Genomic DNA, 27,776 nt, shown 5'->3' on the forward strand with positions numbered 1-27,776 from the left:
CCGAGCAGCTTTAATCTGAAGGACCTGTTGCTTTATGACAGCTATGAACAACCAACCAACCCAAGGTCGTGCCCAATCAGCAACAATCAAGTCCAGTTAACCCAGGTTTATTTCATTTATTATTGAACATATTGAACAGAATATACATATACAATGGCACTGATAAATGTAAATAAATCAATATTAAGTAAGACACATACAAGATAGATGCAAAGTACCAACAAACTTACATATACATCTGAAAAGGAAAAGAAGAAAAATAAATAAATAAAAAGTGTTCTCTTCATTCCTCTTCAAATAAATCAAGTTCTCTTGTTATTCCCACAAGTTTCTGGGCCTTGATACTGTTTATATATTCCAATGATGGAAAGTAATTATAAATAAAATCTCTTTTAAAAACAGAAAAGGTTTCGTCTTCATGCATTTGCATTTATGAAGAAAAGATCTGCCCAGAATTAGCATTGTATTAATGAAAAGAAAAATAATAATTATTTTTATCATCTAATAGCATTCCAAACATAAGACGCGCCTCGCTCCGGCGCTGGAGGTGGCGTGCGCAGCCGAGCAATCTGGCTCGCGTCGCGTCGCGGCGAAGAAGAAGGAGAAGTGACGCCCGCGGTGACGCGTCGGTTGCTACGGCTGCAGATTATATGTTGCACGCATCCGGGGTGTCCGCGGCTCGTGCGCTCGCGTGTGTTTTTAACGCACTTCTCTCCACAGGCGCGGAGTAACGCGTGCGGCGATGAGAGCGTCTCTCCAGTGATCATGGCCGATGACAGCGAGTGGGTGCTGGAGAGCATCGCGGGCTACCTGAGCAGCCCAGACTGGCTCATCCCACTGGCAGACTTCATGGAGAACAAATGCTCAGGTATTAAACGCAGCTGTGACGGACCCGTGCGCGTTATAGCTTCTTCGCTGATAAACCTCACGAGCTGTTACGCATGCATATTATATGGCAAGCCGGTTTATCATAAAAGCAGGCAGGGCGACAATTTTTTTTCCACCGGGGCTATAATCGGTGGACAATATGACAATGATATGAGAATTTTTATTTAATATATAAAAAAGCAAATTACAAACCATAAAACAAATAGAGATACACTCATTTTTTAAATAGCCTATTTATTTAACATATACATTTAACATCTTTTGGTGTTTGATTAACATTAATGACACAGACAGGTATTTAATTAGGCTGCTATCTTAATCCTTTTTAAAAATCCCCCTGAATGAATGTAATATACTGACACATAGCCTATCTGGTTTTCGCCTGTTTACGTTCACATTAGTCCATAACCAACTGTATTTACATGAGATAGGCCTACTCCACACAATGGACATTTTGACAACTGTGTGTGTATTTGTCAATTCAGGCACAATGAGAACTGATCGCTCGGCCGAGAGAGCTTTAGTTGTGTAGTTGTGCTATACAGTGTGATTCTGCCTATCCTGGCTTCACTTAAAGTTCTGCTGGAGCTACAGCCCCACCAGCCCCGGTGTAGCGCAAAATTATCACGCTTGTCTGTATTATCATGGTATTGTTAAAAATGTGCTGGAAATGTTCGAAAAAGTACTGACACAAATATCAACAAATACAATGACTTTTTGTTTGCATAATCACTAAAACAATTACTTTATCAATGATGTCCGGTTTTTAAATGACAACTTGACTGACAACAGTTTATCTAATAGCATGAACAAAATGTTCAAATAAAGCTTTGAAAAAGTTTCATAAAAAGGTTAACCTCACATTTCAGCCTTTAAATAATGAAGTGTGTTAAAAAGTCAAAATAATGATTGATTAATGAATTATTATATGTATTTTATCTGCTCTATAAATAATTATAGATAACTTATCTGAATTGTTTAAATGTGTAGAATCCACATAAGCTTGTTTTTCATCAACCGGTCAGAATTTACAGCAGAGTATGCAAATTCAGTCCATTTTTTATCCAGACAGAAACTGCACATAAGCTGAATGTGAATGTAAGTCTCTGTAAATCCAGTCTCTGACAGCAGGTGGCGCTTATAGAGCAGCAGAATTACAGCTGTTTGCCGTAACCTCCGTGCACAAACCAGCATTGCTTTATTAGGTATTACATGGAGCGAAGAAGAAAACAAAATGCCATAGAATCATTTCTGAAGACAGTCAGAACCTTCAGAGGTACTAGAAAAAAATTCAGTTGTAGAGCTCTGTAATTGGAATTGTTACTAGTAAGAGTGCAATTACAACGAGTAACACTGGGAATATTTTAAGCTAAGATGGCTTGCCATAATATTGTTCATTTGTTGGTGTGTTTGGTGTGGTTTCAGTGTTCGACGATGATGATGAGAATAAGCTGACGTACACGGAGATCCATCAGCAGTACAAGCAGCTGGTGAGAGCCGCTCTGAATGGCATCTGGTGAATGAATGCACTGTTCTGACTCTGTTGTGATTGATTGGCATGTGCTGTGTAGGTGGAGCGGCTGCTGGAGAACTACATGCAGGAGGTGGGCATCAGTGAGCAGCAGTTTCTGCACGCCTGCTCCTCTTTCAGCAAGACTAAGACTCTGCAGGTAAGAGGCTGAGGGTAGCGCACCATCCTCTGGTGTCTCATGAAATCACTGATTACTGAGCGTTATAGCGGGGGTTTAGATGCCCTGTCGCTCTTCCATTATTTATTGTGCTGTTCACTGGCTGATCTGATGGAGCTTGCGCTGGGCTTTTCTCTCGCATTGCACTTGTTTTTTGCTCTGTGTTCAGGGGAGAAGTGTTTTCCTGCACAACCGGAGGCTGCAGATTCAGGACCACGTTTCTAGGATCCTATAGTTAAATTATTCAAATTTAATTTTATTTATTTATTTTTTGTACCCAGATAGTACATGTACGTCTGCAAGATGTCTATTAAAGATCGCTTGATCTGAAAGTCATCTGCTGTGTACAAACATCTGACAGATGTCTGTAAGATGTCAGTTTTACATGCATTCTAAATCATAAACATCTTAAAGGGGTCATCGGATGCCCATTTTCCACAAGTTGATATGATTCTTTAGGGTCTTAATAAAAAGTCTATAACATACTTTGGTTCAAATTTATCAATGGTAGTGTAAATAACACCTTTTTTACCCTGTCAAAATCAGCTCAGTTTTCATCAAGCCATTCTAGTCCATGTTGCTTTAAATGCAAATGAGCTCTGCTGACCCCGCCCCTCTCTTCTGTGGGGTGACCAGCACACTGTAAACTTCAGATAACTTCTTTTTTTTTTACATGATTCCCAATTATTTATATTCACGATTTCTAGTATTTGTACAGGCTTTATATTTTTATGTAACATTTACATTTTTTATCAAGTGTACAGTTGTACAGTTTCATTTTTTGCATCTTGGAAAAAATATTTCTGTGTTCTGTATCCCTCTGTGTTGTGTTTGTTGAACTTTTCTGTTTGGAGGATAAATGAGTCTTTAAATCTGCTTTACAATATAGTCCTCACTTTAGATGAGCTCACAAAAACAGATGCTGGCAACTACTACATGTTTTATAACTACCTGACTTAATCATGAATTACAGCAGGAATATGTGTTAATAAAGCATTTATTAACACACTGAGCAACTATTATCATGTGTCTAAATAATAAGATTGATAAATGCACATTTAAATATTTTATTAATCATTTACTTACACTTTCTAAATGATCTTATGAACCACTGTCAACTCTTAAATAACTGGTTTGTAAATAACGTAATAATTTAGAAATGATAAATTGATCGTTAATAAAGTATGAAAATACAATTATTAAACATAGATATGCTCAAGAACAAAACGTCTCGGGTTACTTGCGTAACCCATGTTCTCTGAGTAGGGAACGAGACGCTGCGTAGCTTACGCAATGGGAACACCCCCCAGGTGTGACGATTGTCTGAAGCCCTTATAGAATCACGCCAATTCATTGGCTGATGGCGCGAGATGCCGCCCCTACGTCATACGTGATTGACATAGACCCGCGATCGCGCCATCTTACTCCTCAGATTTTCCTGTCGAAGAAGCAGGTCGACAGCAAGAGGAGCTTGGCAGCGGACGCAGCGTCTCGTTCCCTACTCAGAGAACATGGGTTACGCAAGTAACCCGAGACGTTCTCTTTCATAGGTTCACTCAACGCTGCGTAGCTTACGCAATGGGAACGAAATACCACACACGCCAAGCTAACGCGCTGCCAGACCTGGCCCATTACAGACCAGAGCACTACAAACCTAGCTGGTTCAAACAGAGAGAACCTGGGAACCAGGAGCTGTATTTGCATCAAGGTTATAGAACCTCACAAAAGTATGCGGAGAGGACCAACCTGCCGCCATACAAATGTCCTCCAGGGGAACCCCTCTAAACAAAGCTTGGGAGGAGGCCACCCCTCTGGTGGAATGAGCTCTGATGTCCAGAGGTGAAGGCAGACTGCGCACCTCATAGGCCAACGAAATAGCATCCCTAACTCAGTGGGATATTGTGTGTTTAGATGCGGCTAGCCCTTTGCGGCCTGCACCAAAACACACCAACAGTTGTAGGGACTTACGCCACTGGCTGGAACGGTCCACATACACCTTCAGGGCTCTAACAGGGCAGAGCAGATGAAGCCTATCATCGCCCTCACTCGAGGAGGAGGGAGAGAAAGCCTGCAGCATTACCACCTGTGAACGAAAAGACGTAGAGAGAACTTTGGGGACATAACCAGGCCTAGGTCTCAGAAATGCCTTGACTAGACCAGGAGCAAACTCAGTGCAGGACTCGCTGACCGACAGAGCCTGCAGATCTCCCACACGCTTAAACGAGGCCAACGCCAACAAAAGAGTAACCTTTAATGTCAGAATCCTCACGGGAGCTGACTCTAGAGGTTCAAAAGGAGACTCTATCAACCCCTTCAGGACAACAGAAAGGTCCCAAGAAGGGAAACTAGGAGGACGAACCGGCCTCAAGCGCTTAACCCCACGCATAAAGGAAGATACTAGACGATGTCTACCCAGCGGGACATCGTCTGAGTCCCTTCGAGCAGCAATAGCCGCAACGTAGACCCTCAAGGTGGTAGCGGCCGCTCCAGCCGAAAACTTATCCTGTAGGAACTCCAGCACTGAACCAACCGGGCAGTTAACTGGGTCTACAACATGAGCCAAGCACCAGGATTCAAAAACCCTCCATTTGGAGGAGTAGAGCTTCCTAGTGGAAAGGGCCCTGGCACTATTAATGGTCTCACGGACTCCATCTGAGAGACCAAAAGCTAAGGGCGACCTATGATCGGCCATACCCACAACTTCCAGATCTCCGGATGTGGGTGCCAAATTCTGCCCTGAAGCTGACACAGCAGGTCTTTCCTGACTGGAATTTCCCACGGCTCGCCCTCCAGAAGGGAGACCAACTCCGAGAACCACGTCTGGGAAGGCCAGAACGGGGCTACTAGGAGAAGACGGACTCCGTATGTCCTCACCCTGCACAATACTGCTGGGATGAGCTTGATCGGAGGGAAAGCATACAGACTCATGTCTGGCCATGGGTGCGCTAGCGCATCTATCCCCAGAGAGGCAGGATGAGAGAGGGAGAACCAAAGGGGAATCCAAATCCCAAATCTGATCCACCGTCCGGTTGTTCAGCATCCATTCCCCCGACCTGAGTTTTTGCCTTGACAGAAAGTCCGCCGCTAGGTTCAGGACCCCTGGGACATGGACCGCTCTCAGGGACAAGAATCTGCCCTGTGCCCAAAGAAGCAGCCGACGTGCATGCCTGTTCAGGGTGCGCGATCGGGAGCCCCCCTGGCGATTGATGTGAGACACCACCGCCATGTTGTCCGTCCTGACGATGACGTGAGAGTGCGCCAGGAATGGAAGAAAGTGAGTGAGAGCTAGGTGAACCGCTCTCAGTTCCAGACCGTTTATGTGCCACGTCAGGTACTTGCCTGACCAAACACCGCAAGCCGGTCTTCCCTCGAAGACCGCCCCCCACCCTGAGAGGGAAGCATCCGTCGTTATCATTTGGCGACGGCAGACTAACCCCATATTCACTCCTGTGTGGAGAAAATTGAGGTCCCGCCACACTAAGAGGGAGCGAAGACAGGCGCCTGACACTCTTAGTAGGCGGAGGGATGGCCAAGAGGGGTGAATACCAAGGGACTTCATCCACCAGAGGAATGGTCTCATATGGAGCAGCCCCAAGGGGAGAACCGGGGAAGCCGCTGCCATAAGGCCCAGGAGCCTGCGACACAAGCCCACTGATACGCGACGGCCTAGCCTGAAGCGGGCCGAGCACGACTGGATGCTTTCCACCCGAGCAGGGGCCAGACGGGCCTGCATCGAGGTTGAGTCCAGACAGACCCCCAAAAATGTGGTCTGTTGAGCTGGAGTGAGCACGCTCTTCTGGCCATTCAGCCGGAGGCCAAGCGCACGAAGGTGGAAAAGGAGAGAATCCCTGTGACGAATCACCTGCTCCCTGGAACTGGCTAGAACGAGCCAGTCGTCCAGGTAGTTGAGGATGCGGATGCCCTGGAGCCTCAGCGGGGCTAGAGCCGCATCCATACACTTGGTGAACGTCCTTGGGGCCAGAGCTAGCCCAAAGGGAAGAACCCTGTATTGGTAAGCCTTTCCCCCGAAGGCGAACCTGAGGAACTTCCTGTGTCTCTGAACCACCTGGATGTGAAAGTAGGCATCCTTCAAGTCGACAGTGACGAACCAGTCCCCCTCTCGGACTTGGGAAAGAATGCTCTTGAGCGTCAGCATCCTGAATTTCCCTCTGTAGAGAGAGTAATTCAGCCTGCGCAGATCTAGTATAGGACGCAAACCCCCATCCTTCTTCGGGACTAGAAAGTAACGGCTGAAGAAGCCGTGCTTTAGGTCCGAAGAGGGGACCTCCTCTATTGCCCCTTTGAGCAGAAGCGAGGAGACTTCCTGCTGTAGGACAGAAGCCTCGTTGGCGCTGTTCACAGCAGTAAGAAGAACCCCGTTGAAACGGGGGGGGTTGCGTGCAAATTGGAGTGTGTAACCAAACTGGATTGTACGAAGAATCCAGGGCGACACTCCCGGCAGGTCCCTCCAGGCGTGGAGGAAGGCCGACAGAGGTAGCGGAGTGGAACATATCAAGGGGGATACCAACACGGGGTCCCTGCTTTGAACGTCCCCCTGAAGGGAGGGGCAAGTACCTAGCTGAAGCAGAGGAGAGCTCACAGCGTCCTCGTGCACAGAGGCATGACCTAATGAGGCCATAAAGGCAAGGGCAGGAGATACTGGCGCGGGGGGAAAGCGCTGGGCGTCCCTTACCGCGTGCTTACAGCCTGCAGCAACTCTGAGGGGAGAAAACCTGAAGTGTCTCTTACCTTCAATGGTCGCCGAAGAGGGGAAGTGACCTGCGCTCCTCGAGACGTCACTACCGGCGAGGATGGCACAGTTGGCGGAGGAGAGCAACTCAGAGACGGACAGAAACGTTTTAACGGTCCGTCGCGATCCAACAAGGCGGGGGAAGCTCTCCTCTTCCTGATACTCATATCAGGAGCGACCCGAAGAAGCCGCCGCGGGGGGCTTGTTCGGGCGTTTCAAGTCTATCCGCTTGCGGGGGCGCTGGCGAGTAGCGGAACGACCACGGGCTCCCCAGACCGTGTATAGTGGGGGATGCACCGGATCGCGATCGCTCACTCTACCGACTGGCTCCCTTCTGGGGGCCGGGCGCTCCCTAGAAGATGAGGCAGAGGCAGAGGCAGAGGCCGGTTCGCGCGCACGACGTGGCATGAACTGCTTAAACGCAGCTGACTGCGTTTTAGCAGCCCTGAACTTATCGACTACAGTGTTAACCGCATCACCGAATAAGCCAGAGCTAGAGATCGGGGCGTCAAGGAGGAAAGCCTTCTCCTTTTCCCTGATCTCCGTCAGATTCAGCCACAGGTGGCGTTCAGTTGCCACCAAACCTGCCATACTGCGTCCAACCACCCGCGCTGTATGCTTAGTAGCACGGAGGGCCAAGTCGGTAGCCCTGCGAAGCTCCTTAACAGCCTCGGGGGTCACACCATCCCCCTCATCCATCTCCTTCAGTACCTCAGCTTGGTAGGCCTGAAGGATGGCCATAGTGTGGAGAGCCGCGCCTGCCTGTCCCGCCGCCATGTAGGACTTACCGACCAAAGCAGAGGTGGTTCTACACGGCTTGGACGGAAGGAGAGGGCGAGACTTCCACGAGGGGGCGGAAGTCGGCGAGAGGTGTGCAGCGAGCGTGTCCTCGATCGCCGGGACTGCGGCGTACCCCTGCTCCACAGAACCAACGAGGTTGGTGACGTCAGCGGCCGCCGCATTAGTGAGGCGGGAAGAGAAAGGCTGCTTCCAAGACCTGGAAATCTCGTGATGCAGGTCAGGGAAGAAAGGCAACTTCCTCCTCGCCGGGCGCGAACCAGAGCCACTGAGGAAACGCTCGTCGAGCTTAGATGACTGGGACTCGCGAGGCTCGTCTGGCCAATCTAAGCTCAACTTCTCAGTGGCGCGCGCCAAAACGTCCACGAGTTCAGAATAGGCCGGAGAAGGCCGCGCCTCCTGGCCGCTAGGCGGGAGAACGTCGAATGGCGCGGCTCCGAAGTCCTCAGAGTCGGAGGCCGCAGTATACAAAATATCCTCCAACCCGAAGGAAACGGCTTCCCGTGCCTCCGGGCTGGGTGCAAGACAGCCGCGAGAAAACTGGACCGGAGAAATCGCGCGGTAACGCCCAGGCGATGGAGGGAGAGAAAGTGAAAACTGCTCACTCTCCATAGCCTCGAGCTCCGCATCCGAACCCCAAGCCCCGGCTTCGCGGAGGGAGGAGGCCTCCGGAGCAGCGCGGCGAGGGAGAACGGCAGATTCTCGATCAAAAACCGCGAGTCTAGCGCGCAAGGTTTTTAAAGTAAAATTCTCGCAGTACTTGCAATTGGAAATGCCAAAAATAGCGTCTCGCGCGTGGGCCAGGCCCACACATCTGACGCACTTACCGTGCTGGTCATCACTCGCGATGAGGAGAGAGCACGGCGGTTGGCACCGACTAAAATCCATTCCACACACCACTAGGAGAATACAATTCCACAGATGCGGTCGCTGAAGTGGAAAGAATCCCAGACTAACGTCTTGGAAAATGGGCCAGAAAAACCGCGAGAAGCGAACGCTTCTGAAGAGAGGAAAATCTGAGGAGTAAGATGGCGCGATCGCGGGTCTATGTCAATCACGTATGACGTAGGGGCGCCATCAGCCAATGAATTGGCGTGATTCTATAAGGGCTTCAGACAATCGTCACACCTGGGGGTGTTCCCATTGCGTAAGCTACGCAGCGTTGAGTGAACCTATGAAAGAGAACATGTATAGCTGTATTTATAAACTGCCTATTAATGTTGGGGCAATGCTTTATAAAGGATGAATTGACTATTTACTAATGATTCATAGCGTGCAGTTATTATAAAGTGTTCACATAGCAGTTCACAGCATCCAGCAGCACAATGAACTGCTTTGCACAGCTTAATGGAGATTGCTGACACCCCCTCAAACACTCAAGTTCAAGCCAGCTTTTGCATTAAAAATAAGATGGAAAGATAAAAAAAATAATAGTTTGCATGGATCTAGTCTTTGCATCAGTTTGTTTGATGTTTGAATCAGGTCTCCTCTGTTGGAATAGAATTAGCTAGATGGCGCTGTCACAAAAAACAGGGTCCTAGTAATGCGGTCCTGAAACTACAGTCTCTGGTTGTGCAGGATCATGCTATTGGTTCAGAGCTGAACTGGTTCTCTGCTTCACACGATACTTTATTTCTGATGTTTGGCTTGGAAGCGTCACAGCCTGAACCAGCAGCTTCTGGACTGAGAAGAAGCTTGAGTGCTGAGACACATGCAGTCGACGGAGATTAGTTAACTGGGTTAGTGAGACAGAGCGCAGTCACCTGTGAGATTGACCTGGGCTGCAAACACCGGCCCTGATCGGCCCTGTCACACCAAATGCAGATATTCACCATAAACAAGCGTCACTGTGTTTACAGCCACCGACAAACATAGGATTTGAGCTCTGTGGATCACACGTCCAGGGAGGGTAAAGCTGCTAGTTTTTTACTGAAGTAATTACAGAGTTATTTGCTTGAAGTATTCAGCAAGCATCCACACTTTTGCTTTAAGACGCAATTGATCCACATCAATATTTTCAGTCTGTTCTTTGCTCACGTTACACTTTGCACAGCATTATTTCACCACTTTCCTCTTTACTGGTACATCTTCCATCCTTTGCACCAAATGTTAAACTGAGAATGAAACTAATTATACCTATTTATTGGTGTGTTTCAATTGGTCTTTCCTCAGTTTTTTTTGTAAGCATTAATCATGCATCATTTGATTGCAGTTATTCCTCTTATTTTTCAGTTCAAATAGAGCATTTTATGTATTCATTTATAGTTCATACAGTCAGGTCCATAAATATTGGGACATCGACACAATTCTAACATTTTTGGCTCTATACACCACCACAATGGATTTCAAATGAAACTAACAAGATGTGCTTTAACTGCAGACTGTCAGCTTTAATTTGAGGGTATTTACATCCAAATCCGGTGAACGGTGTAGGAATTACAACAGTTTCCATATGTGCCTCCCACTTGTTAAGGGACCAAAAGTAATGGGACAATTGGCTTCTCAGCTGTTCCATGGCCAGGTGTGTGTTATTCCCTCATTATCCCAATTACAATGAGCAGATCAAAGGTCCAGAGTTCATTTCAAGTGTGCTATTTGCATTTGGAATCTGTTGCTGTCAACTGTCAAGATGAGATCCAAAGAGCTGTCACTATCAGTGAAGCAAGCCATCATTAGGCTGAAAAAACAAAACAAACCCATCAGAGAGATAGCAAAAACATTAGGCGTGGCCAAAACAACAGTTTGGAACATTCTTAAAAATAAGGAACGCACCGGTGAGCTCAGCAACACCAAAAGACCCGGAAGACCACGGAAAACAACTGTGGTGGATGACCGAAGAATTCTTTCCCTGGTGAAGAAAACACCCTTCACAACAGTTGACCAGATCAAGAACACTCTCCAGGAGGTAGGTGTATGTGTGTCAAAGTCAACAATCAAGAGAAGACTTCACCAGAGTGAATACAGAGGGTTCACCACAAGATGTAAACCATAGTGAGCCTCAAAAACAGGAAGGCATCTAAAAAAGCCTTCACAGTTCTGGAACAACATCCTATGGACAGATGAGACCAAGATCAACTTGTACCAGAGTGATGGGAAGAGAAGAGTATGGAGAAGGAAAGGAACTGCTCATGATCCTAAGCATACCACCTCATCAGTGAAGCATGGTGGTGGTAGTGTCATGGCGTGGGCATGTATGGCTGCCAGTGGAACTGGTTCTCTTGTATTTATTGATGATGTGACTGCTGACAAAAGCAGCAGGATGAATTCCGAAGTGTTTCCGGCAATATTATCTGCTCATATTCAGCCAAATGCTTCAGAACTCACTGGACGGCGCTTCACAGTGCAGATGGACAATGACCCAAAGCATACTGCAAAAGCAACCAAAGAGTTTTTGAAGGGAAAGAAGTGGACTGTTATGCAATGGCCAAGTCAATCACCTGACCTGAATCCGATTGAGCATGCATTTCACTTGAAGACAAAACTGAAGGGAAAATGCCCCAAGAACAAGCAGGAACTGAAGACGGTTGCAGTAGAGGCCTGGCAGAGCATCACCACGGATGAAACCCAGTGTCTGGTGATGTCTATGCGTTCCAGACTTCAGGCTGTAATTGACTACAAAGGATTTGCAACAAAGTATTAAAAAGTGAAAGTTTGATTTATGATTATTATTCTGTCCCATTACTTTTGGTCCCTTAACAAGTGGTAGGCACATATGCAAACTGTTGTAATTCCTACACCGTTCACCTGATTTAATTTAACCTCAAATTAAAGCTGACAGTCTGCAGTTAAAGCACATCTTGTTCGTTTCATTTGAAATCCATTGTGGTGGTGTATAGAGCCAAAAATGTTAGAATTGTGTCGATGTCCCAATATTTATGGACCTGACTGTATTAATTGTTGAGTTGTGATGAAACTGTGCTAGAACTGGACGGTCTCTTTCTGTTATTGATACTGTTGATTTTCTGTGGGAAGATCAGCCTTATCTTTATCTGATCACTGGATCTCACTGGATCAGAGTTTAGTTGACTGTAATAATAATGCACACAATACTAGCAATGAAATCCTGATGCTTTTCTCTTTGTGCAGCATCATCCTCCATTCATGTGTATGTGGTTTTGGTTCTGCATGTCGACAGAAACAACGTGTGTGTGCTCTTGGGTCGTGTGAGGTTCCTGCTCTGTCAGTGACTCGATGGCTGACTGTGTTTTCTTGTTCGATCAGGCTGTTTTCCAGCCAGTTCTAGCTACAGATGATTTTCAGATGTTTCGCTCTCTGATGGTCCAGAAGAACATGGAGCTTCAGCTGCAGGCTCTGCATGTCATCAAAGAGAGAAACGGTATTCAACACGTCCAGATTCACACGTGCAATTAGTTCAACTTCATTACATTTATTACATTTGACGTGGCATCCTGGTCTCTCTCACATAAAACCAGCTCCCATTTATCAGTAGATGATGGAGTAAACATGGAAGCCTGTTCTGCCATGGTATAAAATAAATAAATAAATTGCCACTTTTTTCTTTAAATTACTGATATTTGTATTGCAATTCTGACTTGAATTCTGAGAAAAGTCAGAATTGCAAGATGTAAACTCAGAGTTGTGAAATATTATTTTTTTTCTTTTATCCAATGGCTTTCTGTCAGTGGCTAATTTGTTTGTAAATTCAAGCCCAGACGGCATATTTAACAAAAATCATTTGCACTCTTTTTTTAGAGGATTAATTGTAATTAAAACAAGTGAAACACTAACGTGTTAAAGTTTACGTTCATATTATTACTATTATTATTATTATTTATTTGATTATTCAAATGTTTTATTAATGCTGACGTGCATCTTCACATTGATTTGATTGTGAGTGAAGCAGAAGTTGTGGCTGTCTTACATTATCAGGTCATATATGTGACCCTGGACCACAAAACCAGTCATAAGGGTCAATTTTAAAAAAAATTAGAAAATTGAGATTTATACATCATCATCATCTGAATAAATAATCTTTCCATTGATGTATGGTTTGTTATGATCGGACAATATTTGGCTGAGATGCAACTATTTGAAAATCTGGAATCTGAGGGAGCAAAAAAATCTAAATATTGAGAAAATCTCCTTTAAAGTTGTTCAAATGAAGTTCTTAGCAATGCATATTACTAATCAAAAATGAAGTTTTGATATTTTTACGGTAGGAAATTTACAAAATATCTTCATGGAACATGATCTTAATTTCCTAATGATTTTTGTCATAAAAGAGAAATGTATAATTTTGACCCATACAATGTATTGTTGGCTATTGCTACAAATATACCTGTGTTACTGATGACTGCTTTTGTGCTCCAGCATCACGTGTGTGTGTGCTGTGTGTTACAGGAGGGCTGCCCGAGTGTCTGACAGACGGCGTGGACGTCGTGAATGAACTCGAGCAGCAGGAGATGAAGATTCTTCAGGAGGTTCTCAGGTAATTTCACCTCATTACCTGCGCTATCATCAGTGCTGCTTATATAACGAGCAGGTTTTCCCGAGAGCTGTGTCTCTGTGTCTCTAGTTTGTTTTGTGAATCAGTCCTAAACTTTGATCCAGCGCACAGATGTGTTCCAGGACTGCTGTGTTACAAAACCTTTAAAATGCTCTGCTTTTTGAAAATATTTGCACACAATAAATAGCTGAGACCCAGTTAGTGGCGTCCCTATTGCGAGGTTACTTCAACTTGTAAAGGGATTGATAGCGCTCACAGTAAGCCAAGTATATAAAGCCACTGCAAGACCACTGAGAGTTAAGCAGCTTAACGTCCCATCGAAAAAGAACGGCGTAATATTCTTAGTGTGCTGGGTTACTGTCCCAGCTCCGCCGGCCCGGTTCACAGGTGCATGACCGTAGATCAGTGCAGCTCTGTCCTGAACTTTCTGTTTCTCTTTAATTAAGATGCCAACGTTAATGAATGCCATTAAGAGATCAGGGTTAGCTACAGATCACATTGCTCAGGACAAATGTTTGAATCCTCAACCTGGATTTAGAAGCTCCTTTGACTCAGATTCGTCTTCTGCTCCTGTGACCGTCAGACACTGGATTTACAACAGATCATGGAGGACTTGTCATTCTAAACCTGTATGATTTTGAAGACTATTCTGATCTCTGAAACAATTTGCAACTTAAATATGCAACATAAAATGAACAGAAATATACTAAACCCTTTGTGGTTCTAGTCCATGTCCTCTGAAGCCATGTTATAGCTGTGTAATGATGAATAGACTTGAATACTTAGCTTTTTTGTCATTTTTGGATCGTGACAGCTTCATTCACTTTCTATTTCAGATGTCACAAACTTGGCTTGCCTTCATCTCAGCGTTTGGCTGCTGCCTAGCGTTTTCACTTCTAGTTTGCTGAAGTGATCAAAGAGAGTTGTGCATGTGATTTCACTGAACACACAGTTTAGTGTACTACTTACTGAATATTTCACATACACGTTTATTTACATATTCACTTTCTCACCTGTGTAAATATATCTCCGTGTATTCTATTTGTAGACTATGTGATGTCGGGACAGTGTTAATTTCGTTGATGAAGACGACGACGAAAAATATTCGTCAACGAACCTTTTTTCTGTGACTAAGACTAGACGTTGACGAGCTAAAACTAATATCTGATGATAAAAACTATGACGAAATTTATGCCACATCTTCGTTAACAAGACGAGACGGGACTAAAATGTTATTTGAGGACTACTGGACATTCAAAATACATCCTATAGGCGGAAATCCAGAAAATCACATTGTATGATTTTTGTAATAATTAATTTCCATTTTATTGCATGAAATAAGTATTTGATAGAAAAATAGAACTTAATATTTGGTACAGAAATCTTTGTTTACAATTACAGAGGTCAGACGTTTCCTGTAGTTCTTGAGCAGGTTTGCACACACTGCAGCAGGGATTTTGGCCCACTCCTCCATACAGGTCTTCTCCAGGTCTTCTCCAAACACGGCGAGTGGAGTTTATACCAAAAAGTTATATTTTGGTCTCATCTGACCACATGACCTTCTCCCATGCCTCCTCTGGATCATCCAGATGGTCTTTGGCAAACTTCAGACAGGCCTGGACATGTGCTGGCTTGAGCAGGGGGACCTTGCGTGCGCTGCAGGATTTTAATCCATGACGGTGTAGTGTGTTACTAATGGGAACCGTTGAGACTGTGGTCCCAGCTCTCTTCAGGTCATTGACCAGGTCCTCCCGTGTAGTTCTAGGCTGATCCCTCACCTTTCTCAGGATCATTGATACTCCACGAGGCCAGATCTTGCATGGAGCCCCAGTCCGAGGGAGATTGGCAGTCATCTTGAATTTCTTCCATTTTCTAATAATTGTGCCAACAGTTGTTGCCGTCTCACCAAGCTGTTTGCCTATTGTCCTGTAGCCCATCCCAGCCTTGTGCAGGTCTACAATTTTGTCCCTAGTGTCCTTAGACAGCTCTTTGGTCTTGCCCATAGTGGAGAGGTTGTAGTCTGATTGATTGAGTGTGTGAACAGGTGTCTTTTATACAGGTAACGAGTTCAAACAGGTGCAATTAATACAGGTAATGAGTGGAGGATAGGAGGGCTTCTTAAAGACAAACTAACAGGTCTGTGAGAGCCAGAATTCTTGCTGCTTGGTAGGTGATCAAATACTTATTTCATGCAATAAAATGGAAGTTAATTATTTAAAAATCATACAATGTGATTTTCTGGATTTTTAAAAAAATATATATTCTGTCTCTCACAGTTGAGGTGTAGCTACGATGAACATTACAGATCTCTCCACTCTTTTTAAGTGGGAAAACTTGAACAATCGGCAGTGTATCAAATACTTATTTGCCCCACTGTGTATATTGAAACGGCTAATAACAAAATGTGACATTCTGTAGTTTTGTCTCGTATTCATCTTTTAATCATATTTCTATATGTCTTGACTCCACAGCCAACAGAGCAATTGTGTCTTTACTGTTCCAATACTTATGGAGGGGACTGTATATCAAAACTTCATTTTTGATTAGTAATATGCATTGCTAAGTACTTAATTTGAACAACTTTAAAGACGATTTTCTCAATATTTAGATTTTTTTGCACCCTCAGATTCCAGATTTTCAAATAGTTGTATCTCAGCTAAATATTGTCCTATCATAACAAACCATACATCAATGGAACAATATTTATTCAGCTTATTTATTTAAAAGAATGGACCCTTATGACTGGTTTTGTGGTCCTGGATCACAAATGTGTAATTACACTGTAACCAAGGACACCTTAGAATAAAGTGTAACCAGAAGTTCAGTGGTTTTTACTGTAGGTGCGTTCTACTCGACTGTCCAGAGTGAGCGCATTTGCTCAAGTTCAGCAGATATCCTGTGCTCACTGAGTAGTGAGCAGTGAACACTGTCTATCGCTGCTCACTACTCACAAGAACACAACTTGTGGCTGATAAGCAGCATGTTTAACTGTGCTCAATATTGAATTGCAGTGTCAGCTGTGCTGTATTGTTTGTGTATCTGCAGGAGGTCAAAGGAGGAGTATGATCTGGAGATGGCACACAGGGTGCAGGAGAAGGAGGAGCAGGCCTCCACCTCCAGCAGTCTGTCTGAGACTCCTCTCTGTGATTCTGTGAGCCAGCAAACTAGCGCAGTGAGTCTGACACTCATGCAGTGCACATTTCACAGTAACAATATATTATCAAATAGATAGTTTGCTGGAAATAAGTAGTGAGAGAACCTGATTATATATAGCTCATTTCAAGAACAGATGTCGCAGAGTGCTTCCCAGTGAAATAAGAAGAAATAAGTTTTAAGATTGCTAAAGTTTTAGATACTGATGAAAATCTGTTCAGGGTTGGAGTACAGTGACATCCAGGGCTCAAACTCCCCTGAACCAGCTGATCAAGGAGTTCGGGATCACTAGAAGGTTTCAGACAGGCCAGCGATGGCCAAAATCAGTAATCAAATAAGAACAATTGTTCTGTTGTATTTATATAATATAATAAAGAGTCCTGTAAAAGTTGAGGTTGGTAGTATCAGTAGTATTCAGAAATTGATTAATAAAATGTAAAATAAAACACAGCATATTCTTTTGCTGATTTTGATTGCTTCCATCGTCCTCATTTGTTAGTCGCTTTGGATAAAAGCACCTGCTAAAGGACTAAATGTAAATTGATTCTTTATAAAGATCCAAAAGTTATTCACACAAGATTTATAAATAAATATGTAAATAGATAATTTTATATTTATTTATTGTGCCATGTGATGGGCATCTTTAGACAGTGTGTGAGTAAAATCACCTGAAAGTTTGAATTAACAAGGCTTATAAATGCATGCAAATAATAAACAATCGTGATGATACAGATCATAACCATGAAATCACCCACCTCTAATCTATACGGTCATGGCCAAAAATATTGGCACCCTTGGTAAATATGATCAAAGGCGGCTGTAAAAATTAATCTGCATTGTTAATCCTTTTGATCTTTTATTTAGAAAATTCACAAAAATCTAACCTTTCATTGGATAATAAGAATTTAAAATGGGGGGGAAATATCATTATGAAATAAATGTTTTTCTCTAATACACATTGGCCACAACTGACAGCATCCTTTTATTCAATACTTTTTGAAACCTCCATTTGTCAGTTTAACAGCTCTAAATGTTCTCCTATAATGCCTGATGAGGTTAGAGAACACCTGACAAGAGATCAGAGACCATTCCTTCATCCAGAATCACTCCAGATCCTTTAGATTCACAGCTCCATGACGGTGCTTCTTCTCTTCAGTTCACCTCACTCATTTTCTACAGGGTTCAGGTCAGAGGACTGGAATGGCCAGCAGAAGCTTGGTTTGGTGCTCAGTGACACATTTTTGTGTTGTTTTTGAGGTTTGTGTTTGGATTATTGTACGGTTGGAAGATCCAAACATGGCCCATTATAAGATTTCTAATAGAATCAGTCACTTATTGATTTTTTATCTGTTGGTATTTGATAGAATCCATGATGCCATGTGTCTAAACAAGATGTCCAGGACCTCCAGCAGAAATATAGGCCCACAACATCACAAATACAGCAGTATATTTCATTGTACACATGGGGTACTTTTTATTCCTGTGTTCACCAAAACCCATCTTGAGTGTTTGCTGCTAAAAAGCTAATTTTTTAGTTTCATCTGACCATATGTAACGGGGCGAACGAGACGTGAGACGTGTGGATCCAAGTGCAAGCTTTTATTTATAGACATAGTCAATAAACAGGCAGGGTCAAACAACGGCAAACAGGTATGGTACAAGGCAGAGAGATAATCCAGGAATATGAGCAGTAGTCCAAGAGAGGTGCAAACAGAGTCCAAACGGCAAGGCAAAGGGTAAATCCAGGAAACACGGGCAAGACTCAAAACACTAGAAAAACACACAAGGCAAGACTATGACAACAAAGTGGGTTCTGTATCGCAGCTAAAACTAGGAGTTATAAATGCAGAACAATACTTTTTTTTTTTTTAAGGTTTTCTGACCCGAGACTCAACTATTTTCTGCAATTCTCCAGCTGTGATCCTTGAAGAGTCTTTAGCCACTCAAACTCTCCTTCTCACCGTGCATTAGGACGATATAGACACACGTCCTCTTCCAGGCAGTTTCATTACATTTTCTGTTGATTGGAAATTCTTAATTATTGCCCTGATGGTGGAAATGGGGATTTTCACTGCTCTAGCTCTTTTCTTAAAGCCACTTCACTAATTTGTGATGCTAAATTATCTTTTGCTGCACATCAGAAATATATTATTTGTTTTTTCTCATTGTGATGGATGATTAAGGGAATTTGGGCTTTGTTTTCCCTCCTATTTATATTTCTGTGAAACAGGAAGCCATGGCTGAATAATTTCATGTTCATAATCACCCTGGAGTGCTCAAAATTGTGAATATGAATGGGAATATATTTCAGAGATATTTTACTCCTCATCTAGGGGTCCCAATAATCGTGTCCAACGTGTATTTGAGAAAAACATTTATTTCATAATGAGATTTCCCGCCCATTTTAAATTCTTATTATCCAATGAAAGGTTAGATTTTTGTGAATTTTTTAAATAAAATATCAAAAGGATTAACAATGCAGATTAATTTTCACAGCCTTCTTTGATCATATTTACCCTAGGGTGCCGATATTTTTGGCCATGACTGTATGTAGAGCTGCTGCATGTTGCTGCTAGAGAAGATGAGGGTGAGTGTCTGATCCACAGTGAAACCATCATCATCTGAACATTTGATCATAATGTGTGTGTTTTGGTATCATTCAGTGAAGTTTGAATCCTTTATTGCAGTGCACTTCCTCATGTTGTGTCTAGATAGATGAGAGGAAGGAGATTAATGTGTCTGGGACACATTCAGAACTGATAATAAGACCACTTCATGTGTTCTGCTCACCTCTGGTTTTAGTGGTCCAGTCACAAAATGTTTTTGACCCTGGTAATGACAGTGAATGGGGAGAACCTTCAGCTTTACTGAAGTTGCATCTGGAAGCTTTAAAGCTTTAAGAGAACTCCCATGAACTGTCATTATCTGATCAAACACAAACAGGACATTGTTTTACCTTTCTCGGTTTGTGTTTCTCGGGTGTACAACAGCAGGGTGTGAGCTGACCCTTCAGCAGGACCATGTTCTGAAGTCTTGCAGATTTGTGCTGCTCCTGATGCTTCGTGTCTTTCTGCTCTCCACAGACCAACGGCTCAACAGACACTAAAGAGCTGAAGTTAAAGGAGTTTGAGTCTGCAGCCGTCAGGAGTTCAGCTGCAGCCACACCGTCATGTGAGTGTGTGTGTGTGTGTGTGTGTGTGTGGGGGTGATCACATCTGACCTCACACAAACTCCCATCGGAAGCACATCTGTTGATGACAGTGTGAACAGTTAACACTCACTTACATAGTCTTTTTTTTATACATTTTGTATTTTATTTAGTTTATTTTAAAATAAAATGACAATTTATTTAGATTTTGTCCACTGTAGACATTCTAACTTAAAGTATCTTAGCGACTCCATGTCAACCAGCAGTCATTAGAGTATTAGTGACTGTCTGCTTAGCATATGCTAACACTTTATTTTCATGCACATTCTATTGACTATAAGTAACTTTGAAAAGTATGTCAACTTACTCTACTAACCCTAACCTTACAGTCTACAAATACTCTAATGACAGTTAGCTGACATGTAGCTGCAAAGTTACTTATAGTTAGTTGTCTAAAGAGGACTATCAAAATGGTTTAAGCCTGATTTGTAAGTTGTAATGGATGAAAGCATCTGCTAAATGAATAATGTTCTTTATGGTAATTTACAGAAGAGCTGCTACTGCCATTAACATGGTATTTTTCCTTCATTTGTTGATATGTTAAAAAAATAATATAAACCACATAATAAATAAATGACCTAATTCTAATGAATGCATTTTTCATATTATGACCATGCCATCGTTTGTTATATGCATAGGGGTCAGTTTAGCATCATCAGCAGTTCAGAGCCATTTCTGATATGTGAATTATTTTACCAAAAGATATATATGCATAACATCAGATTTGGGCCACATTCAGCTGCGGCATAAACATGGCCCCTTTCAGTTTCAACAGCATGACTCCTTACCGGTATTCACAGACTATGACATCACATCAGTCTTCATTTAATTCTGCCTCCATGTCAAATGAAGCTACTGATGTGACGAGAGTCTTGATTTCAGGAGCGTCAGTGTGCTGTTGTGTAGGATCTGTTGTGTGTGTTCTGCGCAGGTAAAAGTAAAGCTCTTCCTGCAGTGAGGGCACCTGTCAAGGGTTCAGTGTCTGCCAAACACACGCCAAGCCCAGCGAGTCCGAGAGATGACGGCACACAGAGAGACTCCAGAGCTCTCGCTGTAAGACACTCACATCAATAACACTGCCTGTGTGCCCGCTGACTCCACACGCTCACACCACGCTTTTCAATATCAAAGGCATGTTTTGGTGTGTGTGTGTGTGTGTGTGTGTGTGTGTGTGTAGGATGAGGAGGCGTTACAGCAGCGCTCTGAGTATCTGAAGCATCAGAGAGATAAACTGCAGGCCCTGAGGAGAGATCAGACCCAGAAGAGCCTGGCTGACGCTCCTCCTGCGGCCCCGGAGCCCAAACCTACAGCACAGGTGCTCACACGCTCACTGAATTCCTGCCTCAGCCTCAGACTATGAATATAAACACCAGAGACACTTCCCTTAAAAACAGCTGTGTGTTTATATTGTGTCTGTGCTGGTCTTTTCTCACACGTGTAGCAACACGCGGCTGGAATGTCACACTCGCGGAGGTTTCTACACATGGGAAGATCTGACAGCAGGAAATATCTAGATTTTTTATTTGAACATCATTAAATGGTGTATTTGCACTTCTGAATTGGTGCTGAAAAAGCACCTGTCATTTGCTACCAAGTTGGTATTGGAATTTCTGCTTTTCTGCAGTATCGGACATGTTCAGTTCCTGCTGATAAACGGCTGCTGTCAAACACTCATGTGCGTGTTTGTGATTGTGTCCTGAAGAGCGTTGAATGTATTTGAATGAAAGCACATGAATGCAACGGAGTGTTTAAGTCTGAATCCACTTAGAGCTGCTCAAAGTTTTGTGCTCTCACAGATCCTCTCGTTCTAGTGTCAGTTGATGAAAAGAGCACAACAATTCTCAATTAACCAGTTTTCTCTTACAATTAACATGAACTGATAACATCTCAGGAAATTTAGCTTAGTGATTCATTATTCTTTATGGCACACTTGTAATTTGTCTGATAATTAGCAGTTTTTTTTAAATTATTGATTCCTTATTCATTTCAGGAATCAGTATGCAAATATACAGAATTCATGATTACGTTTAAAGGGGTCATATGATATTGCTAAAAAGAAGAATTGGTGTAATGCAATGTGTTCCCTGTCGATACTTCACTCGTACTGCGTCGCTAGACGCTATGGGGAAAACTCCTTTTTTTCCGAGGACCGAAGACTTTTTCAATCACGCAGTGTGACTGCACGGCCATTGGTTCGTGCAGTAATAAAAAAACGAACCAATGGCTCGTCAGCGGCCAGAGCCCGCCAGAAGGGGCGGGGTCATTTGGCTATATAAGCGGGCACTTCGCCATAGGAAAACAGATAAATTCTCCTTCAGCGACGACGATCATCCCTTCGCTGACACTCAAGACTGCAAGACACACGCCGTAGAAACGCCTCGCTGCGGATAGAAGCTGCCTTTTCCTCTGCGCCCTCTCGCTGCTCTGCCTGCTCTTCGAGCTGCTCCAGCGACCTGTGCAGATGCCAGCCTCGTCCCCTGCGGCCATCCGGTGAGTCTAAAATCAAATTTCTCTGAAAGAGCAAAATTTCAAGCGACGTTGTTGCAAATCCAGTCGCATCCAGATAGCCCCCCCCCCTGTCAGAGATGATTCTTGAGATTCGCCTTCGAGGGAGTGGCTTATCAATACATGGATCCTGCACTTTGGGCTGGCTGTAGCTCCCCGCACTTTTACGAAGTGCATAGATGCGGCTCTCTCCCCTCTGAAACAGATGGGAATCTGTGTCCTGAATTACCTCAACGACTGGCTCATTCTAGTGCAGTCGAAGGCAGAGCTGGTAGCCCACAGGTCCCTCCTCCTCAGTCACTTGGACCTGGGACTCAGGATCAATTTGGCCAGGAGCTCCCTGTCCCCCAGCCAACAAACTCATTCCTGGGGACAGTTTTCCGCCCGCATGACAGCGAAAGTTGCGCCAGATCGCATTCTGGCCATACGGCAGCTCGCGGCTTCCTTCAAGATTGGAGCCTCCTACCCACTCAAATCGTTTCAAAGGATGCTGGGCCTCTGCATCGCCAGTTCTTCGGTTGGGCCTTCTCAAGATGAGACCCCTTCAGTACTGGCAAAAACCTCTAATTCCGCCTCATGTGTGGCGTCATGGACGCATTCGCGTCAGGGTGAACCGGGCCTGCGTGTCAGCCCTGGCCCCCTGGAAGAACCTGCGATGGTTCGAACAAGGCGTGGCAATGGGTTTGATTTACAGAAGGAAGGTTGTTACAACAGACGCCTCCAACACAGGTTGGGGGGCTCTGTGCAATGGCAAACCGACCTTCGGCTCCTGGATGAACGCAGAAGGACAGATGCACATCAACTGCCTCGAAAGGACGGCAGTATGTCAAACTCTTCAGTTCTTCCTGCCAGTCCTGAAGGGACACCACGTTCTAGTCCGCTCGGACAACATGACGGTGGTGTCATACATAAATCGGCAGGGTGGGCTATAGTATAGGCACATCTCAACCTGCGTTCACTGAGAGCAGCTCATGTGCCCGGCGTTCTGAACCAAGGAGCAGACATGCTCTCTCGGAGCAACGTCCCCTCAGAGGAGTGGATGCTCCACCCACAGACGGTTCAGGAAGTCTGGTAGATCTTTGGCAGGGCAGAGGTCGTTCTCTTCGCCTCCAAAGACAACTCTCACTTCCAGATTTATTTTTCGAAGAGCAAGGACGTGTTGGCCCACGAATGGCCCAACCTCCTTCTATACGCTTTTCCCCCGATTGCTCTGATTCCTCAAGTAATCAGGCGAATCAGGGAATGCAAGCACAAAGTGCTTCTAGTGGCCCCACTCTGGAAGAACCAGCTTTGGATCTTTGGAGTTATCTCAGCTGCTAATAGCGGCTCCGTGGCCCATTCCGCTGAGGCGAGACCTCCTCTCTCGGGCGAACAGAACGATCTGGCACCCCCAGCCCGAGCTGTGGGACCTGCATCTATGGGCACTCGATGGGACTCAATAGATCTCCCCGAGAATGTCCTGAATACAATTGAACAGGCTAGAGCCCCGTCCACGAGACGCCTCTACGCCTCTAAATGGTTGGTTTTCTCTGCCTGGTGTCAAGCCCGCGGTGAGGACTCGACAACATGTGACATATCAGTGATATTGTCATATCTACAAGAGCTGTTGGATAAGGGCCGCGCCCCTTCCACGCTCAGTCTACGTGGCAGCTATAGCAGCCTCTCACGCTCCTATAGCCGGACAGTCGGTGGGCCGGAACAACCTGGTTGTCCGTTCCTGAGGGGATCTAGGAGGCTCCATCCGCCCTGACCCCCACAGTCCCTGCATGGGACCTGCCCACGGTCCTGAGAGCCCTTAAGGGCCCTCTTTTTGAGCCACTACAATCTGCAAGCTTAAAAACACTGTCGCTCAAGACCGCTCTGCTACTAGCACTAGCATCGGTGAAGCGAGTAGGTGACTTGCAGGCTCTCTCCGTAACCCTGCCTGTCTTGAGTTTGGGCTTAACGACTAAGGTCGTCCTAAAACCAAAACACGGCTATGTCCCTAAGGCGCTCTACACTCCGTTTAGAACCCAGGTTATTACGCTCTCTGTGCTCCCCTCTTCTGAGGAGGAACAAGAGTTCAACCTTCTCTGCCCGGTCAGCGCATTGAGAATGTACATCGAGCGTTCCGCGCCCTTTAGGCAGACGGAACAACTCTTTGTCTGCTTTGGAGGCCGCACCAAGGGGTCTCCAGTCACAAAGCACAGAATACCTCGTTGGTTAGTTGACGCTATCGCACTAGCATACTCCTCCCTGGGCCTGAGGGAGCCCCATTGGAGTGAGAGCCCATTCCACTAGAGGCGTGGCCTCTTCTTGGGCGTGGTCTAGTGGTGTGTCTATGGCAGACATTTGTGTGGCGGCCGGCTGGGCCTCGCCGTCCACATTTGCCAGGTTCTATAACTTGGATGTCCCAGCCTTACAGGCTCGGGTTCTCTCTGCTTAGATGGCACACACCTGTCTTAAGCGGTCCCCTCAGGCATTGCCTGATTCTCCAAGAACGCTCTTGGCCCCATTCCTGGTGCTGAGGCTGTACTTATGACCGTTGAAACGATTTATAGGCTGGACAGACCTCTAAGAGTTTGGTGCTCATGCCTCCTGCAGGATTCTTCCTGCTCATAATTGGTCCCTCTGAGCCTTATTGCACAAGGCCAGTTTATGTTTGTCGTTTCTCTTCATGGCATGGCGGGATTGTATTTGTTCCCCATAGCGTCTAGCGACGCAGTACGAGTGAAGTATCGACAGGGAACGTACTCGGTTACTAACGTAACCTCGGTTCCCTTAGATACGGGAACGAGTACTGCGTACTATGCCATGCCGCTGCACGACTCTGGTCGTCGCTTCAGTCGAATTGGCCTGTTATCCTATGGCGAAGTGCCCGCTTGTATAGCCAGATGACCCCGCCCCTTCTGGCAGGCTCTGGTGGGCTTTGCCGCCATAGGCTCGTGCAGCGCCGCTGACAAGCCATTGGTTCGTTTTTTTATTACTGCACGAACCAATGGCCGTGCAGTCACACTGCGTGATTGAAAAAGTCTTCAGTCCTCGGAGAAAAAGGAGTTTTCCCCATAGCGTCTAGCGACGCAGTACTCGTTCCCGTATCTAAGGGAACCGAGGTTACGTTATTAACCGAGTACGTTGACGTGGTTCGTGGTTCAAAAAACACATTATGTTCCACATACTGTACATTATTGTTGCTCCTCTATGCCTCTGCCTTTCTGAAACGCGTCGATTTTTACAAAGCTCATCGTTCTGAGAAGTGAGGCGTGCTCTGATTGGACAGCTGTCCAGTGCATTGTGATTGGCCGAATACCTCAAGTGTGAGACAGAAATATTACGCCCCTCACCATGTTGTGATGCCATGTCCCGGCCTTTTTACAGTCTATGGTCCCGGCGCGATGACACAAAAACCATAAAACCCATTATAAACAAGGCATTTGTTGCATCCAGTGGGGACATAATTGCTGATTATAATGACTTATACTGTCTTTTTACGCGTTACCATGTCTGCATTTGTGATCGGAGAAACGACAAACAACAAGCACTACTCTACACTGCTCAAAACTCGCGTTTGAATCGTCAGTGGCAAATTCTTTAAATAACCAGGCATACTTGCAGGCTGTGAGTCAGAAGCGCCAGACTGTCCTTGCAAAGTTGGAATTGCCCCACTTTATAGAAACAGCCTTTGTGCAAGCCTGTAGGCTAACGTTACTCTCCCGGGATCAGGAAATAGTCCTCCATAAAATGCGCTGCACACACTCTAATATTTGGGTTGAACTGTTCTGGAACAATGTTGTAAATACAACTTAACCACTGATTTCTAGTTGTGTCCACTTTTGGAAGCCCAAAAAAAGTAGTTTAGCTTTCACAATGAAACACAGCGTCTCCAGGACATGGTGCCGGAGGCAGCAACAGCACTACAGTGAGAATAAAAATCACACCCTCTTTCTTTGCGTAAACATTTGGGCGGTATTATGAAAATCTCCCCACACCGTGACGTAGACATGTGGGGGTGTGTTGGAATGAGGCGTTTTAGGAGGGTGTGGTCGAGTCTTAACTTTTATAAAGAATATCGCTTTTGTTTTGAGACATTAGTCTTTGCAACTTCAGGGATCTTATGAATGCACAAACAGCTTGTAACACTCCAAAGAGAAAGGACATATTACCCCTTTAGATTTTAATGTTAACATGATTTTGCAATTAATGACAGATCCACACTACTAGATGTCATTCCACTGCTGGTTTTGGATATTCCTTCTTCTTAAATAATAATTTTAAATCATTTTTTTTCATATTCCAAGGAAATCTCTGTTGAAGAGAAGAAGAAATTGCAGAAAAGAAAACACCTGGCAGAGAAGCTCAAAGAAGAAGTCATCAAGAAATGAAGCTCAAGTCGTCTCTGTGATTGTAGAGCAGGAAACAGACTGTAAAGCCGTGAAGCTTCATCAGAGAGTTTTACTGCGCAAAACACAGAAAAGAAAAACATGGATGAATGCAATTTTGTATATTGTTTCATTTATATTTTTTTATGTACCTGTAGGTCTGCCAAACAAAAATTAGAAGGTGATCTCGCATTACTTTATATAAACACCAACAGCTGCGGCCCTGAGAGATTGATTGTCATCCTGCCGTGTCTGTAGCAGCAGTGAATTGCACAGGTTAGAGGCGATGGACACTCACACAGGACTTGTGTCAGACATGTTGAAGTCCATGTTGACTAATTATAGACGTGTTCCCAAATCTCTTTGCATGATCAGTTTATTGACACAGTGAATGCAGTGTTTGTACATGCGTCTTTCTGTTTGTTTGTTAAAATCTTTACTTATTGAATTATTGTTATGCATTATGGGGACACTCACATACTATTCATATGCTCATATAAATATGCTCATGTAATTTCATGAAGTATGGGCAGATATTTTATGAAATTACCAAATAAAGTATAATTTTAGTCATTAGGAAGAAAAGTGTTCTTCATGTGTACCATATACTGAGTGTTTTATACAGCAGTGTCCATTCAGTCAAGTCAAAATATTGCCAAATATTAAGTGTTCACGTTAATCGTTATGGGCAGAGTGAAGTAATTAACAGTGGAAATAGAAGCCAGGTCCAATGTACTTGAAAGTTGGGAGGAACCACGTGACGACAGAATGTTGTGCTTGAGGGAAGGTTGCTGACAGTGTGAGCTGGGTCCGTGTAATTTTGCATCCAAAATAAAATCTGGAAAATGTGGTTTCTTCTTTAATGGTTCTAACACCGATGAATAGAATAAGCAGACACAAACTAATTTTTATAAATCAAAATTCATTAAATTCATTAAAAAGCATAAAACATATATACAGT

General features: G+C 44.4%; 1 protein-coding gene across 1 annotated transcript; it reads left to right on the top strand.

The window, feature by feature from the left end:
• Nucleotides 1–584: 584 nt before the first annotated feature.
• On the top strand, nucleotides 585–27,665 carry cfap36 (cilia and flagella associated protein 36). Its single transcript, XM_079439581.1, has 10 exons — nucleotides 585–868; nucleotides 2,314–2,378; nucleotides 2,460–2,558; nucleotides 12,346–12,460; nucleotides 13,486–13,573; nucleotides 16,637–16,763; nucleotides 19,828–19,915; nucleotides 20,884–21,005; nucleotides 21,130–21,267; nucleotides 26,735–27,665. Exons 1-10 carry the CDS (start codon nucleotides 766–768, stop codon nucleotides 26,816–26,818), a joined length of 1,029 nt encoding a protein of 342 aa, XP_079295707.1. The 5' UTR covers nucleotides 585–765; the 3' UTR covers nucleotides 26,819–27,665.
• The last annotated feature ends 111 nt before the right edge of the window (nucleotides 27,666–27,776 follow it).

Source organism: Barbus barbus, assembly GCF_936440315.1.
Source record: "Barbus barbus genome assembly, chromosome: 18".
Lineage (NCBI taxonomy): Eukaryota > Metazoa > Chordata > Actinopteri > Cypriniformes > Cyprinidae > Barbus > Barbus barbus.

Bases quoted from the DNA above. Each gene is read 5' to 3' on its own strand.
- cfap36 (XM_079439581.1), top strand. From the start codon at position 766: ATGGCCGATGACAGCGAGTGGGTGCTGGAGAGCATCGCGGGCTACCTG. The intron at 2,559-12,345 runs GTAAGAGGCTGA...TTGTTCGATCAG, and splicing joins GCAAGACTAAGACTCTGCAG to GCTGTTTTCCAGCCAGTTCT. The intron at 21,268-26,734 runs GTGCTCACACGC...TCATATTCCAAG, and splicing joins AGCCCAAACCTACAGCACAG to GAAATCTCTGTTGAAGAGAA.